The 20,228-nt window shown below is 39.7% G+C and overlaps 1 protein-coding gene across 2 annotated transcripts; it reads right to left on the bottom strand.

Moving 5' to 3' along the window:
- Positions 1–526: 526 nt before the first annotated feature.
- Positions 527–13,046, bottom strand: LOC126383838 (uncharacterized). Of its 2 annotated transcripts, XM_050034552.1 has the most exons (5): positions 12,931–13,046; positions 3,300–3,466; positions 2,567–2,659; positions 2,297–2,464; positions 527–1,732 (listed from the first exon to the last, which is right to left on the bottom strand). In XM_050034552.1, the coding sequence occupies exons 1-5, from the start codon at positions 12,935–12,937 to the stop codon at positions 1,562–1,564; spliced, it is 606 nt and encodes a 201-aa protein (XP_049890509.1). In that variant the 5' UTR covers positions 12,938–13,046; the 3' UTR covers positions 527–1,561. The 2 variants fall into 2 exon arrangements, with proteins under 2 accessions (XP_049890509.1, XP_049890508.1); XM_050034551.1 differs by lacking the exon at positions 12,931–13,046 and having other exon boundaries at positions 3,300–4,173.
- Between the last annotated feature and the right edge of the window lie 7,182 nt (positions 13,047–20,228).

The following is a 20,228-nucleotide window of genomic DNA, read 5'->3' as shown; positions in this document are numbered from 1 at the left end:
CTTGGGATGTAGTGGAACAGCAGATTCACATCATGGATGTGCAGCCGACAAATCTGCAGCAACTGGGTGATGCTATCATGTCAATATGGACCAAAATCTCTGAGAAAACTTTCTGTGCCATGAAGAATTCAGGCAGTCCTGATTACAAAAGCGGATCCAACCCATTACTAGCAAGCTGTACCTAATGAAGTGGCCCATCAGTGTGTATTTTGCTGCCATTTCAGTTTCATAAAAAGTCTGTACTGAAAGAAACATGATGTCTCAAGACATGCAAGTAAAGAGAGGTCAACTTTACTTTTTTGCCTGAGTCATCATTCAAGACTCTTAGACCAACTGTATAGCTATCTGTTTGTGTGCACGTCAGACATGCATACAGAAGGACAGAATAAGTGAAATATTAGCGTGCATGTAAATGTAGTCACTGATGCTGCAGTGTAAAGTGTGATTATATCATGCTGTGCAGTACATCATCAACATGGAGCAGTCAGAAATCTGTTTCATGTTTAACATTTTATTAACGACTTCATGTAAAACTTACAAAAACAAAACATATAAAATATATAAATAGTACAATTAAAGTCACTACAGTATGACAATACATTATTATTAATATTATTAAATATTACATAATAGATAACCCATAGAAAAAAAATTTGAGATGCCTGCATCTCACACTATATTATAAAAAGCTCATAAATAGCATCCTAAATAGGTTAAAAAACAAACAAAAACAAAACAACAGTAGAAAAATATTAATTGTTCCACAACATTTTCTTGTCATTTAGCTCATTGAGTAGATCAACACTTAGCAGGCACTGTGGATGTAAACAGTCTCAAAGGGAGTAAAGGTCACAGGAGGCAGTGCCTCTGCACAGTGCATCAGTACGGCACATTTTTAAAGGCTACATGTAAAATGTGACATAGAAGAATGTGCGATAGACTTACATTCTGTTTTACAGCTGAATAGATTCATCTAGAACTCAACATCTCGTTTTAACTGACTTCTGAAATTCCTATTAATTTTATTTGTCTGATGCTAACATCAGCTCGGCCACAATGACAATGCTAACATACTGAGGCTAAGCAGATGTTTACCATGTTTACCATCCTAGTATGGAATGTTAGCATGCTAAAGTAGCACAAAACACAAATCTAATGGTCATAAACCAAAGTATGAAACTCATTTAAATTTTGACCTGGTTTTTACAAGTCATCCTGAAGGCAACATGAATGTCTTTACCAAGTTTCACAGCAATCAACCTGTTATTTGTTGAAATATTTCACCAGAAACGTGAAAACTTTGACTTGTGGGAGGTGCTACAAGAAAAGTCAAGGGATCACTAAAGTCATGCAAATGTATCCACTGGGCTCCGTGAATATTTGCACCAAACTTGATGGTAATACATTCAAAAGCTGTTGAGATATTTCAGTCTGAACCAAAGTGGTGGAGCATCTGACTTATGTTGCCATGTCTATCATTCCTCTCTGGGTAGAAACCATAACATTTACAGTGGTTTTGTGGGAAGTCGTTTGCAGTCGCTTGGGTGCTGAAGATGGAGGCTTAATGTTTATGGCAGTGAGACAGTCTCTGGAGAAGCAACAAAATTCTCTTTGACCAGTCACAAAACACTTGTAAGCGTTTGGAGATCTCTACAGAGAACTGGAGCACATCGAAGGCCGTGGAGGCGACAGGGAGGGAGGGAGATGGAGACTGAGGAACCTCTTCTTCCATCTGAGGACAGAAAGAATAACTAAAGTTTAGAGGTTAAGGCAGCAGCTCAGACATCATATAAATCAGATTAATTTATCTTTAACTGCATAGCTTGAACCACTTGAACTAAATGAGAAATTCGAATCCAAAATGACCTACTTTATGTTTTTAACTATAGATGGTGCTTGCTAAATTTAAAGTTTTGGCCTAATTTGCAAGAGTCTGCATTTATATCTCAGGCTTTTCACAATTTAGTGTTCTGCCAGTAGGTTTTCCCTTTTCATTTAATTTTGATCCTAAATTTTGCTTATTTCTAGTTCAGCTATTTCATGTCATTTTCAGTGTTTTCATTTTCTGTCTGATGAAGCAAAGTTCAAACAAAAAATCAAAAGTTCATCCATTTCCTAATTTAACTTTACATTTGCAAATGACTGTTTTTCTTTTTTTGAAATCACTGGTTGTGACCTGAGCTTGAATAAATATAATGTATGACAGTTTCTCTATTAATTTTAAAATAAATGTATGAAGTAAAATCATCGTCCAAATAATCCATATAAATGCACAGATCCATACTGGTGTCCTCACCTGTGACAGAGATGCATTAACAAGGTTGGATAGCTGCAGGAGGTGAGAGCTGGCGTCCTCTGCTGACTGGGAGGACAAACTGAAGTTTTCTTTGGCTGTTTTCAACCATTCAACATGCAGCCTGAAGGACTGACTGAACTCGAACAGCTGGGAGAGTGACTCATTCACCTGTGGAGACATTAAACAGACAGTTAGAGAGGAAATATAAATGTACCCTTGATTTAAATTCTCCTCTGACATACACAGCCTCTCCACAGTAAGAAGGCTTACCTTCAGTGAGTTGAAATGGGCCGCAGTGTGCTGCATTTTAGGAAGACTGTCCAATCTGTTTTCCACACCCTCAAAGAGATCACCATCATCTGTCTGTTGATGAGAAGCGAAGATTACTTTAAAAACAAAATATTTCCAAGATATAAGTACAATTTTAAACACATTTAACGACACACAGGTGATAAAGTTCCACCTTTAATCTGTAATTCAGATGAACAAACCAACCCAGCCTAGAATAAATGTTGGCATTGTATGTTTATGCAAACCACTGATATGTTACATTTGTACATTATTATGTAGCAGATACATTGAAACGTCCCTTTTCTTTAAGTTTCAATAACACTGTGGTTAATGCGAGGTTTTGGCATGAAAACCACTTGGTTACAGTTGGGAAAAGATCATGTTCAGGCTTAAAAAGAAACAGCAATGGATCACTAAATATCACCCATGTTTGGTGGCTAAGCAGCTTCTGGAAATGTAGCAATTGCTCACTAAAAAACACCTTGTTATTTGTTAGTCTTGAACAGTGGCCTGCAGCTCGGCAGGTGTCTCACCTTGGTGCCACACCACCCACCATCCCCTCCACCTCCCAATGACAAAGTCAGCTCATATATATATGTATGAAATGTACAAATGTAACATATGCCAACATTTTCTTCTAGCAACTTGGCTAGAGAAGAGTTTTAAATATTGATCATACAGCTCATCCTGGCAGCATGCAGTAAAATCTTACCAAGTCGTGGAGTTTTTTCGGTAAACTCGTCAGCTTGTCCACCTGATGGATCATTGACCTGAACGTGCCACAGAGTGGAGAACTGTGGGTGGGATGAGATGACGAATGGACAAACAGCTCAGCCAATAGCAGCAGGTGGAGGAGACAAGAGGTGGAGTCATGAATCACTGAAAAGACAAGAAAAAATGTATAAAAGACTATTAGTGGCATGTTTCTGTGTTTTGTCTATTTTCATATCTTTCTTGACCTTTCTTGGCCACTGTAGTTCTGAGGGTTTTTCCTCTGCATAATCAGTGCTAATGGTAAACAGTCTGCATTTGAAAACATTTGCCGGCCCTTCAGCTTGTAGCACCTCATTATTTCACCAGAGGCTGACACAGCAGAACAACATTCAGCAGTAGTTGCTCACTGTGTTTACAGCTGCACTCACAACTACACAGACGGTCACAACAGGTGGCCGCTGGGCTGCATTTGCTTTGCAGCGGGGAGTGTAGCAACTCACACGTTTTCCCCCCTCACTGACCTGGTGCGGGTGTGTGTGAGTCAGTCAGAAAACCACAAAGTTGCATGGAAACAAGTATTTATTTCCAACCTAAATCTAGAAGACATGCACAAGATTAATACGGGGGCAGCTGTATCCTGTTTTTGTGAATCTGTATCTACTATAACAGCAGGGAAATCAGGTTGGTTTTAAATATAATCTAAGACACCTGTCTGAGTAGTGGTTATTTAAAGGAGAACATTTAAAACAATGAGGTGAAACCAAAACAAGAAAGTTGATATTTATCCAGAATTCAAAAGCTCATATATCCTAAATCATAGGTTCTCAAAGTGCACCCTGCAGGCCAGCGGTAGCCATCAGAAACATCATGTGCAGCCCCTGAATGTGACATGAAATGCAGCATTATAATAAATTATCTAGTCCATTTCAACACTTTTAATTTCAATATTTTGCATTTAATACAATACCTGGCTACTGCGTCAAACTGTGCCCCCCTAAAAAGTGTCCGTCAATTTGTTGCTTGGCAACTAGTGGCACCTCACAAGTGTCGCAGGAATTACGCTCTGCCAGTGATGCCTGTGCTGTTAGCTAGAGTTAGCGATTTTTTTTTTTGAAAACTCTGCATTTAATGTGGAAGTAAAATGTAACAGCTAGTGATGGCCAAATGAAGCCTGATGAAGCATTTCCTTTATTTTATGAGCCCACTAGATGGCGCTCTCTTTCAACAAAAGGTTGAAAGCACACTGAATTGCCGTTCTTTGAGCCTCTCTTTTTAAACCAAGAGTGCCATCTGGTGGGCTCATAAAATAAAGAAAATGCTTCATGAGGCTTCATTTGGCCATCACTAGTTACAGCCACTGCAGAAAAAAGCACTATGTTTTAGGAGAGAAGGACGCTTTATAAAAAATGGATAAGCTCTTTTTGTCAGACCTCTAGAGACAGATCACGTGATCTGCTTTATTTGCAAACAGGTTTATAAGGTGCACAAGGAATTGACAATGGCAAATCGTATCTCAAGTTAATCGGTAAAGAGTGGATGTAGAACAGTTTCAATAAGTCTTATGTGCCCAACAGTCAGTTACAGTCAAAATCTGATGCTTGGGCAGTGACAAAAATTAGCCATTCTTTAACATCGGCATGATATGCGGCTGGTTGCCGTTGTAGTGTGATGGGTGGTGGATGAGTCCAACAAACACTAACTTTCACCTGGGTGAACGTTGTTTGCACCCTGAGAGATTGCAAAGCTAAACCCCGTTCTTTTTTTCCTAAACCCAACCAAGTGCGTTTGCTGTGGAAGGGAAAAAAAACATCAATTCGTACTATCATAGTGCATTTGTTTTGAAAGAGACTGTATTGAAACGGTAAACTTTCTGGGAAAATGGAAGTCTACTTTGAAAGACAATGCATGTAACAGGCGGAACTTGACAAGGCGTCCCAGAACGTCAACAACCAATGACAGATATGATAGCTCATAAAAATGTAGGCATAGTAAGCTGTTCAGTGATGGAGAGTTTGTGAGTGACTGCTTGCTGAACGTGTCCTGAAACATAGACTGTATATAAAGATGGATGACATGACAGCTCCCCAAAAGTGAAGCCGAAACATTTCGATTTCCCCCTGGTGGCTGGCTGCAGTATAGGTCATAAAGCCTGCCCTCTCTATCTGAGTGGATGGGACATGAGCCAAACTAAAAAGTCAAAGGGATATTTTAGCTTCACTTCTGTACAGTGGGGATAAGTGGAGACATGTCATCCATCTTTATATACAGTCCATGTCCTGAACCTGAGCTCCCCTGCCCTAAATAAAATGTCTTTCACGTCAGTATCACAGTCATCTCAGTATGTTGCATTCTGTTATCCACACATTTAAAATTCCGATATGAGCAGCAGTTTTGAGATGAAAGATTTGCGGTGAGAATAAAGGCTTAATGACCTAAATAGGTCAGGCACTGAATTACTGTTACTGCATTATCAGTGGCTGAATGTGTGTGGGTGTTAGAGTAGGAAAGAAACAGATTTCTGCAGACCGATCATTTGTTTTTCTGGGACACATATGAGAGACGTCTGCAGTCCTGTGTAATAATCTTATCAGCAAAAAAACATCGGCATTAGTTGCGTCTTCAAACGGCTCAAAATGATCTACAGCTAATGTTCTTACATCAAGTCTAAGGATGGGAATTAATAAGACTTTGATTATAACAACATGTCATTATCAATTCTGTTTATCTGCTTGAGTCTTTATTGATTCCGTTATTCCTGATCAATTTTCTGTGTGGGGAAAAAAGATGACTACATAGTTTATCAGCGTCAACACAACTTATTTCTGTCTGATTTCTGCACAGTGTAGTTGAAATGAAAAAAAAAAAATACTGAATGCATTCTCATGTAGATTTTCCTAATCAAAGAAAAAATCTTTAGGCTTGGTACCGGACATGCTGCTCGGTTGGGAAGCGTTGGCACATAGAGTGTCAAGTACATAGCCCTCCTGAAACATAAACCCTTTTTTGTAGAAATATGTTTCAGCATATTACTGGTGTTTCCACCCTTACTTGAAATTTACAATCATTACAAATGAAATGAAGCCATGCTTTGAAAAGTCTCTTCCTCTCCACTGTGACTCTCCAAGTTTGCTTGAAACATGCTGGTATTGATAAAGGGACATTATAAGCTCAGAGGTTTACTATTCCAGGGCATTGGACAATTTGGTAGCAGTTCTCAACTGAATCCAGTTCTCAATTCCCATCCCAAACCAACTCTGCCGAGGAAGTCCAGGATGAATGGATGGGTTTATAATCGTGTTTCTTACCATCTGATAAATCTTAGTGTATTTTCCACTCTGTTTTGAGCTCTGTTTTGGTCTCCACCACCTCCTTAGATAATATTTGGCACTTAAGCTGCAAATGCTGCACTATGTTCACCTGTTAGCTTGTTGCTAACTGTTTGTCTGTCTGATTGGTTTTAAAGCTTTTTCACTGAAAACAGTTTCCAGCTGCTGCTGAGGTTAATGAAGCAGAAGTTGCAGGCTGTAAAACCGAAACAATGAGCAGAATGACGCTCAACGGCCCTGTAAAACTGTGGGGTACTTCAGATTCCACTGATGATTCTACATACGGTTATCACTAAGAGCAACACTATTCACATTTCATAGTCATTTGACCTATTGTTGACAAAAACACTTTGATAATTTAAGCTGTATTCATATAGTTAAACTTAATTACAGTTGTCCTGAAGTCCTCAAACTTCAGTGGCACTAACATGGCACTGGCATTAGCTATTTTCTATCATTTACTACATATTAAGAAAGTAATTCTTAAATCTATTCCTTGTATCCAGACAGATGCACTTGTTTTTCATCTGGCCACACTAATTTTAAGATATCTGTGGGTTCTTAGAGATTTGAAATTTTTACTTGTTTGAAAAAATACTGGCAGGTGAAATGTTCTTGTTTTGTTGGCAGATAATTTCACTCATCCTAAATAATATTTCCCCCCATTTCTTGCTTTTTTTCTCTCTTGTTTTGTAAAGCTGCCCTTTTCCAGTATCGGCAAGAATGTGGAAGCACCAATGTTTTCTTTGTAAGCTCTTATGAATAAATGGGCCTCTGTTGTTTGAATACCTCACCCTGTGTATAATAAATGCGTGGAAAAGAATCATCAAGCTGTCAGCTCTTTCAGTCAATCTGAGGATGAATAATCCCCACAAATCCTCTGTGCTTTGTTTTGTCTTGGTCTCTTAAGCTATCTTAATCAGTGATGATCTCCATTCAAGGAAATAAAACTTCAATCAAGAAGGTTCATGTCTGTAAATCTCTCCACTGCTTTATGCAACTTCAGAAATCCCATAACCCTGAGCAACAAAGAAATGAACTGTGCCTTAGTGTTAGATCAGGGTGAAGGAATGAGAGGTATGCTGTGGGTTTTTTTTTTTTCCCAGCCTGCTCTGGGCCTCCTGTTGGAAAAGGAGAGGGGAGCTGGCGGGGCGGTCTGACTCAGATTAATCTATGTGATGATGTCACCCGACAGACGCCTCAGGCTGCACTCTTTAGAGGGAAAACATCCACTTTGTCATGAGTGTCTGACACAGTGCACTTTAAACACTTTTACTATCACTCAGACACTAAGTGCAGTAACTGTAAGGTCAAATGTCACTGTGGGGAAAATCAGGTCCAGTGAAAGACGCTGTTCCTGGTACAAAAGATACAGTTAACTTTGGAAGTTTTAATGCAGATTTATCTGTTTGATACAGTTATTGATTTTGTTTTGATGACCTATAAAAGGTTTCTAATTGTGCCTTAAAATAGCTACATAAAAAAGTTTATAATTGATACTATTTGATTATCAAAAGTGTCTGGGTCTGGTTTTAAGTGTGTGCTTACATTGAATCAATTTTAACTTTGACGTAGATGTATGGAGGATGGAAGCTGGAATAACAGGACTCCCTGGATGAAGTGATCTAGTATCTCAGTGGGACCTCCCTGGTTAAATTAAGGATAATTTAGTAAAATGAAATACAAACATGACAAATTCATTGTGATTAAAGTTAAAGGCATGTCTACTGGCTGTTTAAAAACTCACTTTACCAGTTGAGTGCCTTTTATGGGAACTAGCAGCACTAGAAAAATCTTCTGTTTACATCAGCAGTAACTTAACTGCGGCTCTGACACAGTTTAATGGAGTGTAAACAGTAAACAGTGAGGCTGTTATCATTCAGATAAAATTACAAAAAGCAACGCCGGATTACACAAATGCATCTTTTTCTGGGAATCTCTTGTGATGTTATACTAATTTTAAGCCCGTGTGGGAATGGCGGACCCCGCCACTTATAATGAAAACTAATATACAAAAAAGTAATCACAGGATGTGGATATATTGAATGGTTTTTGCTGAAAAAAAAAAATAAATCTGACAAATAGAAATAAATAAAATAAAACTGGGTACAGTTTTATAAAAATCTTCAGGATTGTGATATAAATGTGTTTTTTTTTTTTTTTTACTTGTTTATTCCGGGTCAGTGTCATTGCAGCTGCAGCCTGTTCCAGCATTAACTCAGCAGGGAAACAGGAAACATAAACAGCTGCAAATTAATCTTTCATGAATTAAAAAGCATGTCTGGATCTCATTCCTAGACCTGAAAGATGGCACTGTCTTGTCTACACAGACAAAAATAAATATTGTATATTTGTGAAAAACGGCCTCCAAAGTGGAGCAGCGTTTGAAGACTGAACATATACTTATAATCCCATTCTAACCCTGAATGACAACAAACAGATGTTCACTTTCAGCTCTCTGCCAAAACAGCCCACTGAGTATCAGTTATTGCACAACCCGAGAAGAGGTCAGATCAGGTCATTTTCAGTCAGCACAAACAAGAAATTTGGATTAGCTTCACAAGGCTATTGGAAATTTACTGAAGAAAACATCAGCAAAAACCCTCTGTCATAGTAGGAAAACATCCCCTGGCAGTGTAGTGTACAGTCATGTACTTGGCCGAGCAAACAGCTGTGACAGCATTACAGCTCAGCGCAGAACTGCTTAAGAAGCAGAGTGAATTGGCCGTCTTTTGATGTATTTAGCAGGTCATTTCATCAGCACACGCTCACTCACACACGAAACATGAACACACGCATGCAGCGTCTCACACACTTCCACAGTTTCCGTTCCAGTTCGTGTCAGTCAAGATGCAGCGCAGAAACACTGGAGTTGCCTGTGTTTTATGTCTGACACAGTGAATGCCTCATTTCCTCAGCCAGGCTGTTTTACTCTAAAGAACTTCTGGTGAACTTCTGAAAGGATGTGAATGACATCTGGCAGGAAGTACCCTATCAACTTCCTCCGAAACCAACAAACCCACAAAATGTTCACTTTCAAAGAACTGACAGACTACGTGTGTGATGTTTGACTTTTAAATGAGCATGACTGAGGTGAAGAAACATGTTTTTTAAAGAATAAAACAACAACCTCAAACAACTTTTTTCAGCTGAAAATCGATGTATATGGGTATTTAGAAGGGTAGTTGATGAATATAGATCCAAATCTTTACATTGTAGTACAGAGGATTTTATTTGAAATTTATTTAAAATCTCAAACCATGTTATTCCAAAGTGTCCCATGAGACCAAAAGCCCATTTCTCCGACAGCCCGTTATCCCAGAAACAAGCAGCAATTGCTCGGAAGTCCTGTTTCTCCAAACATACGCACTCCCCATAGTTAGACAACCCAGTTGCTCAAAACAATGTTCACCATGTACATTTCTGTAAACTATGAATATGTTATGTTTGTCAACAATGCTGTGACAAATGTGTGGTTAGCTTTAGGCACAGAAACCACCTGGTTATGGTTAGGAAGAAATCTGGCCTAAATGCCACTGAGAATGGGAATATTGAGCCATTATGCCGCCTCACCATGATGTATAGGGTACGATCATGGAATGGGGGGACAGAGAGGTCTTGTCTTAAAGCTGCCACGGGAGGAAGAAAAAGCACTGAAATGGTGTGTGTATAAACAGGACGACCAGCAGGATGGGTTCATGGGCAGGATGGGAATGACATTTTGACAACATGTTATGCATATGACTCACTGTGGGAGATTTAGTAGAAAGTAGCTGTTAGCAGTTAGCAGCGGCTGTAAATGTTGGAGGAACAATGAGAATCAGAAGCTCCTTACCCTTTGAGCACAAGACGAGATCAGCCACCATAGAACAGAGAAGGTAGATGATTGTTATTGTCATGTTTTGCCATTGTTATTGTTTATAAAGCGCTGCTGATGCAAATGTTTTATGCCATAATAGAGGCCAACACTGTTGTGTTAGGTACATGTCATGCCCGTCACGCTTCTTTTGATTCCATGATGCCAGCGTGCTGTCTATAATCACACACTGGAGCGGCATGATGCCACAGTCGTTTGGTTCTGTGTAAAAATGCAAAGGAAGTATAAAGACTTTTTTTTTATTTGTTTTTGCAATTTTCTCTGGCAACAACTAGAGAAAAGACATCTGTGAATCCTCATATTAGATGATCGGGTCATGTTTTGGTATGTTGGCAAGTACAGTGATTATATAGCCTATAATCTGATAATAACTGCAGCAGGCTGCATGCACTGTCATGAAGACTCCCTGTCCAAAGTGCTGAGAGAGAACTGAAACTATGGAACCATTGTCTTTTTCAAAAAGGCTAATTGTTTAGTTCCTAGGTGTTATTTTCAGACAACACAGTGTATGAATGATGTGCTTTGCTGTGTATCTACAAGCTGTTTCTTTGTCCACCAACAGCTTCATAGTATTGTTCTAGTATCTGTTTCAGGAAATAGTCATTAATAACAATAACAGATATGAAACATCTGCTTAATGAACTATGACCTTCCAAACTGTGTCTGTGTAACTGCTGCATACAGTTGCACATATCGCAGTTTCCTCTTACATCATCAAAATTGACACAGGCAGTGTGACATCAACCAGGAAGTGGAGATGTCCTGTCAGCTGCAGTACCGCAGCTGGCCACTGGGGTGAACTGTCATCAGCACTGACTCTGATACATCCATGATCCATCCTCATACAGTGAATGTGCAAATTACATTACATGACTGATGATGTGCATGATGACATCATTGTCTGCCAACCTGACTCATGATTTCACCTCTCTCAGACACACACACATACTTAGTGTTTAATGGCTGCTGTTGTTGTTACGAGTCAGCAGGTTTTAGTAATTAGTTAGTAATCAACTAGTTGTCTTTCACTTGTTATGCCATGTCAGAGTCAGACCCACAGTGAGGGTGTGACAGAAGACCACCTTTACTGCCCAGTAAACCACAAATGATTCCAGCTTCACTTTCATTCATAAAACCGTGTTAACACACACAACCAATCATCACTTGTCACTCCCTGCTACTGTCTAATCATCACGCACATCACGCAAATCATGACGCTCTGATTGGTCGGGGTCTCAGCCAAGTCACAGCAAGATTTTATGACACTGTGAGTTCCTATCTGACACAATTACTATCAGAAATACTATGCAGTCCCGGCATGACTGACACTTTCTCATCCCAACTTGTCAAATATCACTGCTTGGTCATCTACGCATCAAAATATGACGTGCTAGGAACTCTCCTACATCAAGTTTGGATGTTCAAGGACAGTGTGTCAATTTACGCTTGTTACATGCATTGGGACATTCAAAATACAAGTCCCTTTTCACTGGAAAAGTACAGTTTTTTGCTTGTTACATATAGAAAGTCCTTTTAAAAATCAACTTACAGCATAGGTAAAACACCTCGTACTTAGGTTTATCTCATTAGGTTTAAGCAACAAAAGCACATGGTTAGGTTTAGGGGAAAATATCATGGTTTGTTTTACATTATGTGACGCCTTGTGACATATGTCACTAGCATAGCATGCTACACATACTATCACACATTGTTATTAAAAAAAACTCACTGACTTTTGGTTTCACACGGGAAAAGAACAGCGGGCTCATGGGTGTAAGTCTGGAGTTTGTTTGACCCATCCATACGGCCTTTCTCACTCTTTATAATACAATAGTTGCCGGCGGCGTAAAGGGTGCCTCTGCGTGTTGGTGAGTGATGCCTAGATTCCCTAACAAAATGGTGGCATTTGATGAGTTGGGAATGCGTGAGCTGGTATGACACTACCTGTTTCTGGAATTACATGATCATTAATTTTTTAAATGAAACAAATGCAACAATAAAGCTGAACACTTAAGCAGTAAGTACAATACGTGTGATGCAGCTGGACTCAATCATGATGTTGACAAGTTCAAACTGCTCAGGGAAAGCCCCCAAAACACACACATGGACGCAGAGAGAGAGACACACACACAACCAGCCAATCACAGCCCAGCCTCACACCAAAGACTTTGTACACTTTCAATAAAGCTCAATCACATTTGAACTTTTTAAACTGCTGCTAACATTGTGTTTCAGCCACAAAAGGTCACAGAGCTCCTAACTTCATTCATTCATTCATTCATTCATTCATTGTCTCACTCACAAACTCTCACTCAAACTCACTCAGGCTAAAAGTAAAAGTAAAGACCACGTGCAGTGAAGCCCCCCTCCTCCACACAAACACACACAGACACTCGCCCTCTAAAAAGAATCACAAACAAACTTACATTTCATCTTTTCTGCTGCCGCTGTAGTAAACAAACCTCTTCCTGAGTCCAATGTGTGTACTGTAAGTGTGTGTGTGTGTTTGTGTGGACAAAATGTAAAAGTTCCCTTTTATAGCATAGCAGCATGACACATCACCTGAGTCATCAGCCATCGTCGCCATTCGAGCATCAACGCCCACGCTGGACAGCCTAACCCCCCCTCCCCTCCCCTCCTCTCCTCTCCTCTCACCCCTCTCATCTGAAAAAGCTTCAAATTTCTTTGTTTGCTGAAGTGATTCTGAATGAAGTCTATCATAAATAAAATGAAGCAGCAGAATCAGAAAATACCAAATTGAGCAATTCTCCCTCTGCCCCCCTCCCTCCCTCTGCATCCTGATGTCATCACCTCACTTTCTTCTTTTGTTTAACTTCTTTTGTCTCTTGTTCACACATTAAATCAAAGTAGATGTCAGAAAGTGAATAAAATGAAAACCTAACAAGGTAGAGAGTGACGAGAAGAAGAAGAAGAAGAAGAAGAAGAAGAAGAAGAAGAAGAGATAATTCATTCATTTGACAAATTGAGTTTTGAACTCTAAGACCTCTCTTATGTCATTTCCAAATTTCTGCTTCTGTACGTTTTTTGAGAGGAAACACAAAATGATGAAACTGAAGGAAAGAGGGAAGCGTGAAGCGTGTGGATGAAATGACGACAGCACAGCCCATTAATGATAAATGCTGGAAAGATGATAAACTAAAGTAAACAAAGACATCCTTCCTCATGTCACAGTCGGGAGAAATACTCTCAACCACAGTGAATGTGCTCTTGAACCCCAGCTGCTCCACCAGTTACAAGTCTGTGGTCATACTGGGCAGCTCCCAGTGTGGCTTCCTGCCAGGAATGAAATTAATAAAAACAAATGGCCTGGATAACAGGAACTAAAACTCTACAAGTTGTAAATGTGGTTTAATAACATCACTCTCTTCCGTTTCTGACACCTTTACTGCGTATTTGCTCTTGTGGAATTTCTAGAGTTTCAAAGTAAAGTAATTTTCAAAGAAATGTTCTTTCCTGGCTCAACAATATTTGTGTCAACTGCATTAATTATTAATCCTTATTCTCAGGAAATTGAGGTTATACTTGTGAAATTCTGGTTTTTATGTGATGCATCTTCAGGATCACGTCAGTTCCCCTCAGTGAAAGTCATATCTGTAACATGATAAGTGAAACTTTCTGTTTCAGTCATATGTCTGTTTTAGTTGGATTGTGGATGACTTAAAGCAGTTATAATCAAAATTTTTATTCTAACAGTGTATCAAATGACAATGTCGCTCGGAGTGATGAAGCTGCAGAGAATGATCAGCTGAATCTGCAGCTCCTCTCGGCTTTATTGAGCTTTGTAATGATTTTGAGCTCATTGTTTAGCTGTCAGCCCACGTCACTGTTCTGGTTCACTCTCATTGCTCTCATAGTGTCATTTTTGACCATATCAGGCAGCTATTTGCAGAGAAAGTGAGAAGAGAAACAGAGCTATAAGATAGGGAAGATTGGTTATTGCAGGTTTAAACATGTTGGTTATTGCGGTGTGTGAGGTTTGCTGGTTTAAAACAAAGTTCCACTTCCACCTGGAAGTTTCCTCCAACTCTATCAGGTTATCAGTCCTAAAAGCCCGGTGTGTAGGATTGAGGTGGATATGTTGGCAAAAATGGAACATAACATAATAGTATGTTTTCTTTAGTTTATAATCATATGAATGATAAGAGTGGTTGTTTTTGTTATACCTTAAAATGAGCTGTTTATATCTACATAGTGAGCAGGTCCTCGTCGATGGAGTCTGCCATTTGCATTGTCATGTTTCTACTATAGCTGAGAACAAACAAATTAAACACTGGCTCTATAGCCATTTGCATTTTTGGGTTTTCATGAGGGCCACCATAGTTAGATGCCCCTCTGTGACAAGCAGCAGTGGGGAGAAAAGAAAATGATGTGGATCTGCTTTATTCAGTGTTTTTACTGGGTTAAATCACCAGGTCCATTTGTTTAGAGAGTAAAATATTATTTGGCACATGGTAAAAACCTCTTGAACATCTGGATCTTTAGTTATCCGAGAAAAAAGGTGGGCATAGGTGAGCAGGTGCTAGGATAGTGGCCCATGCTTTATTTGATGTTTTTACCGGTTTAAATCACTGGGTGTGTTTGTTTTGGAGAGGAGGACACCTCTGCAGATAATTCAACCCCTGGTAAAAACCTCCTGAACATCTAGATCAGAAATAGGAAGAGCACATATTAAGTTATCAAAGAAAAAGGTGGCGTTGGGCGAGCAGCCCGCCTGCGACGAGGCCGAACAACGTAGAAAAAACATTGATTCATGACATGAAGCTGGTCTGTTTGTTTTGGAGACATGGAGACCTGAACAATTCAGCCCCAGTTAGAAACCCACTGGACAGTGAAATTTCAACCAGGAGAAGTTTCAGCTGGTTGCAGTCTGCAGTCCTCACCACTATAGTCCACTGAATATCTCTTAATCTTACACACTGTTCCTTTAATGTTTCAAAAGTGATTTTTATATAAAATGTTTCATATTTTCCCCTAAATTTCTGCTTTCTCAGTGTGTGATTTCTGACATTTCCTAAATTGACGCACATGAATGACAACAACCAATCAGAGCCAAGGAGTGTATAGCGCAGCTGTCAATCATTTCAATCACTGCTTCATATACTGTGATCAAACTGTCAAACTTGGCAGCGCTGATCAAATACCTATCAAGATTCTGTTACTGCATTTCCTATTTCTTGCCTCAGATGTTTTTTAGAAACATATTTTAGTGCACTGTTTACCTGTAAAATGAAAGTCTGCGCCACCGTGTTAGAAACAGAGCCAAAAATTCTCATTTAACGAACCCAGTCTCACTCCCAACAATCAACGATGTTGTAATAACAGCGTAGTGTGCTAATATGTTTAGCATACTATGCTAGTGACATATGTCACGTGACATTATATTATGTTAGTAAGAAACGTAAATATTTGAAGCCAAACTACCTATTTTTTCCAAACATAACCATGTTCTTTTATTGACTAAACAGGCAGTAAACCTAGAAAATTAAGTTGCCACCGGCAACTAGCATAATATAAAGTGCTAGAAAATCTCTGTTGGGGGATGGGAGGGCAGGTGGACAGAACAAACACTTGACTTTTACCTGGGAGCCAACTGTCCATCTCCTGTGTAAAACCAAAAGTCAGTGGGGTCATTTCAATAAAAACGTAGTAACGTATTTTAGATGACGGATGTCACGTGACATGACATTACATTAGTAACAACCCAACTTATTTTAAGCCAAACCCTGATTTTTTTTTCTTCTAAACCAACCACATGCTTTTGTTGCATAAACCTAAGGAAGTAAACCTAAACAAACAATTCTAAGTTTACTTAAAAAAAAGCCCACTGTATGCATTTACAGCCCATTCTCACTCCCAACTCATCAAATACCGCTGCTTTGCCAATAATTTTAGCATCAGATAACAATGTATAGAGGCACCTTTTGGGGGCATTATGATACGACCAGGTGGTGGCTGTTTCTGAACGAAACTCATCAAATACCGCTGCTTTGTCTGTGGATATTGGCTTCAGACACCCACACATGAAGACACTCTTTGCAGCAGTATAATATGCACTGAGCAGTGGTATATCAGAAACATATTTTAGTGTGCTGTTTTGCTGTGAAATGAAAGAGTTTGTGACCCAACTGCCAAGTTGGAAACAGTTGAGCCAAAAACTAAGCACCGCCCACTGTCCGGACCAGAGACTCTAATTTAATCAACCTGGTCTCACTCCCAACTCATCAAACACCCGTCAGCATTTGTTGACACCCCTGGACACTACTGTAGTATAAAGAGTGAGAAAGTCTCTATAGGCTGGGTGGACGTGGAGGTGGATGGAACAAACAAACTTTGGAACCTCACCCAGGAGCCTGCTGTTTGTTCTTTACTCCGTGAAACCAAAAGTCAAACAGGTTATTTTAATGATAACATAGTGCGCTAGTATGTGTAACATACCACAGTAGTAATGTATTAACCCTAATTATTTAAAGCCAAACCATGATGTTTTTTTCTAAACCTTTGTTGATATGGTGGGCCACAGACCAACCGCCAGTATTTGACAGGTTGGAGTGATAATGTGTTGATTTAACAGCTAAACAGCCTGCCAATAAACATAAACTGGCAACTGAGTATATGTTTATCCATTACTACATTTATTTGCTTTGCCAGATACATTTAGGAAGAAAAGTAATTGCTGTCTAGACTTTGTGAATTGGCATCATTTTTTTTCCAATCCAGAAACTGTGATCTCTGTAAACTCCACAGAAGTGGATTTATCCGAATGGTAGCAAAGTTTAACCAAATGATCAGAAAACTGGTTTGATTCCATTTCTCTTATGTGAATAAGTTGGACACATCCAGATAAACAGCTGGAGCTAATTCTCCGTGCGTGCCATTAAACTATTGCAGAAGATTTTATTTATTTTACTGTCACATAAACAGTGCTGTCATAGCTCCCAGAACGTCATCACTCTCTCCATCCCCTTAGTCCATACAGAATTTGGTAAAAAGGCCTTCCCTTACTCTGCCTCCTCAATCTGGAACACTCTACAGCAGGAACTGAAGCTGCCCACTGTGTGCCCCTGAGGGGATTTTAAACTTCTTTTAAGAAACTGGAGAGAGAGTCTGTGGGGTCTGTTCTTGTTTGGCACTTTTTCACATATCGTTAGGACCTGAGCACGTGCCAGGGACCCAAGGCTATTCAATGAAGATTGGGACATGGTCTTTGTCCCCATGGGAGCTATGGGGTGTGACACATGCCCAATGTAACTGGAGCTTCTAGCGTTCTTGGGTGTGCTCAGCCAAATGCACAGTTGTATATGGTCTTCTATCGAGGGCCTTTTTGATGATTGAAGAATTGTTATATTTTTGGTGTAAAATATATTCTGACCCAAGACTGACTTCAGATGCTTCAGATGATAGTGTACCAGCTATTAAGCCTTTTGGTAACTACAGACCAGATTTTACTGTCTATGCGTGTTCCCCAAAAATGCACTATGACTCTGAAACCTCTCTTCTATTTAACCGCCTTGCAGGGACCTATTGTTTTTGTATAGAAAAGGGCTTATGATGCTTAAATTTTACAAAAATTGGCACAAACATCAAAACTGGTGAAACTTGTAAAGCTCTGCAGTATTGGGCTCAGGCGTAGTCGGCAGGTTCCATAGTGCCTCCAAAGAAATGGAGAGTCTCAGTTGAAGCAAAGTTGCTCTGATATTCATGAAATTTGGTGCACACATTCCTCTCATTATTTCGGACACACCTCTCCTTGGGTTTTTATTAGCTCCGCCTACCTGGAAGTCAGCCATACATAATGTGACAATGTGACATGACGCAGGCTGTTGACATGCACCTACAAAAAGTAATGCACCACAATACATACATATCACATGTAATCATGAGCCAGTCATTTGTGTATATCCCAAGTAATAGGGAGGGCTGAAAACATGAGACCAATGAGTTGACGGAAGTAAGACAGAAGTAGCATAAAGACCAAAAGTTTGTGTAATAAGGAAGGTTATTGTAGTGGATGGGCCAAACAACACAGGACTTTCCCCCAGTGGACTGGTGCTCAGCACCGTGTGAAACCAAATAAACTTTTAGTTATTTTAAGGTAACTTTACATTAAGTACATCATTATATTTGTCAGGTGCTAAGTCATTAGAGATACAAAATGTTGTATGAGGATACATTGTGTGATGAAATGATGTTAGTACATAACTTGAAATAACTAATGATGACCTTTGGTTTCACACAGGACACAAACCCCAGACTCCTGGGTTGAAGTCCTGTGCTTGTTTAATCCGTTCACTCAGGGGTATTGTGGTGGTGGGGGGGGTGATTACACAGGGCCCCAATTGCAGGGGCGTCTGAACTTTGTTTAAAAAATAGTGGAGGCTCTCTGGGATCATTCTCACTCTTTAAAAGTAAAATGTTTTAGTCTGAAAAGTCCGAGTAGGGCTGGTGGATGAGTCCAACAACCACTGACTTTCACCCTGGAAGCTAGTGTTGGCTTCCTGCATGGATGTAAGGCCAAACCCTGTTATTTTTTTCTAGACCTAACCACATGCTTCTGTTGCCTAAACTCACCAGCGTGTATGTGCTGGCTAAACATAACCATGTGTGTTTGTTGTAGAAGGAAAAAAATGTCAGTTTGTGTTGTACCCATGTGATGCATTTCCTTTGAAAACCAAGGTGTATTTTGAAAAGACACAATGTTGAAGGCAGTTGACACGGAGTCCCAGAACACCAACCGCAGATGCACACAGGCTACCTTGCACGTCAAATGTAGACATGGAAAGTCCATGACCAAGCGACGATATGTGATGAGGTCAGAATTTGGTGCTGTGCCCCTTCATTCTTTACTCCAACCTTTTTTTAAACAGGGACTTTGTCGCTCTTTATACTGTCACCTGACTCCCTCCTTTGCTCCCGATAGCCTGCAGTGCATAGGTCACATTATCACAGCCTCCTAGCTCAGGATTTAGTGGGTTATTGAATTGCAGTGTGTTACTTTTTATAGGTAAAAGTACTAACAGTGAATGAGAAGAGGCTGGGTAGGAAAACTACAGAAAATGCATTTGCACTATGGCAGTCAACAGTTTAAACGTTTCCTTGTAATGCTGATAAAAATTTTAATCCAGGTGGTATTTTTTCATGTATTTCTTTTGCCACTGGAAAATTTATTGTCTGAATGGAAATTTTCCGGAACAGGGCAGAGTATGAGCAGGTTCAACTTCAGTTTAACAAGTCACAACTTACTCACACTGTTAAGTCACTGCGGGTGAAAGTGTCAGCGAAAAAAAAAACAAAATTGCAGCATCATTACGTTACTCACTTTGTACAGTGAATGTTTGGTGCTCTGGCTTGAGTCAAAGCTGCATCGTCAGTGAGTTCAAATTGCATCTGAGGAGTGACGTTGCAGAGTTTCCAAGAAGCTACTAGTTTCCTGCTTCTTATGAAATGTTTGTGATAGTTAAATATCCGCCCACCACGATACAGAGTACTTGATACATGAGAGCTGCATCCTCAAATCCTCAAACCTCCCCAACCCCCTCTTTCTTCTAAATGTATATATTACTGTCACTAGATCACAGATGGTGTTTGGCATCAAATGCTGAACTGCTGAACTTTGTGCCAGTGAAAGTGATGCATGGAAACATACGTCATAACGGCTGCAGGGCTGACTCGCTCGCCCTCCTTTTGTCATCAAACATAATGCCAT

Source organism: Epinephelus moara, chromosome 22 (genome assembly GCF_006386435.1).
Source record: "Epinephelus moara isolate mb chromosome 22, YSFRI_EMoa_1.0, whole genome shotgun sequence".
NCBI classification, from domain to species: domain Eukaryota; kingdom Metazoa; phylum Chordata; class Actinopteri; order Perciformes; family Serranidae; genus Epinephelus; species Epinephelus moara.
The sequence above is the reverse complement of the archived record's forward strand: the minus strand, read 5'-3'. Positions and strand labels throughout refer to the sequence as shown.

What these genes read in the sequence shown, in the direction of transcription:
- LOC126383838 (XM_050034551.1), bottom strand. Translation starts at nt 3,509, where the DNA reads ATGCCACTAATAGTCTTTTATACATTTTTTCTTGTCTTTTCAGTGATT. An exon ending in CCCATTTCAACTCACTGAAG is followed by an intron (nt 2,465 to 2,566) that starts GTAAGCCTTCTT and finishes ATGTCTCCACAG; the next exon opens with GTGAATGAGTCACTCTCCCA. An exon ending in TTAATGCATCTCTGTCACAG is followed by an intron (nt 1,733 to 2,296) that starts GTGAGGACACCA and finishes TTCTGTCCTCAG; the next exon opens with ATGGAAGAAGAGGTTCCTCA.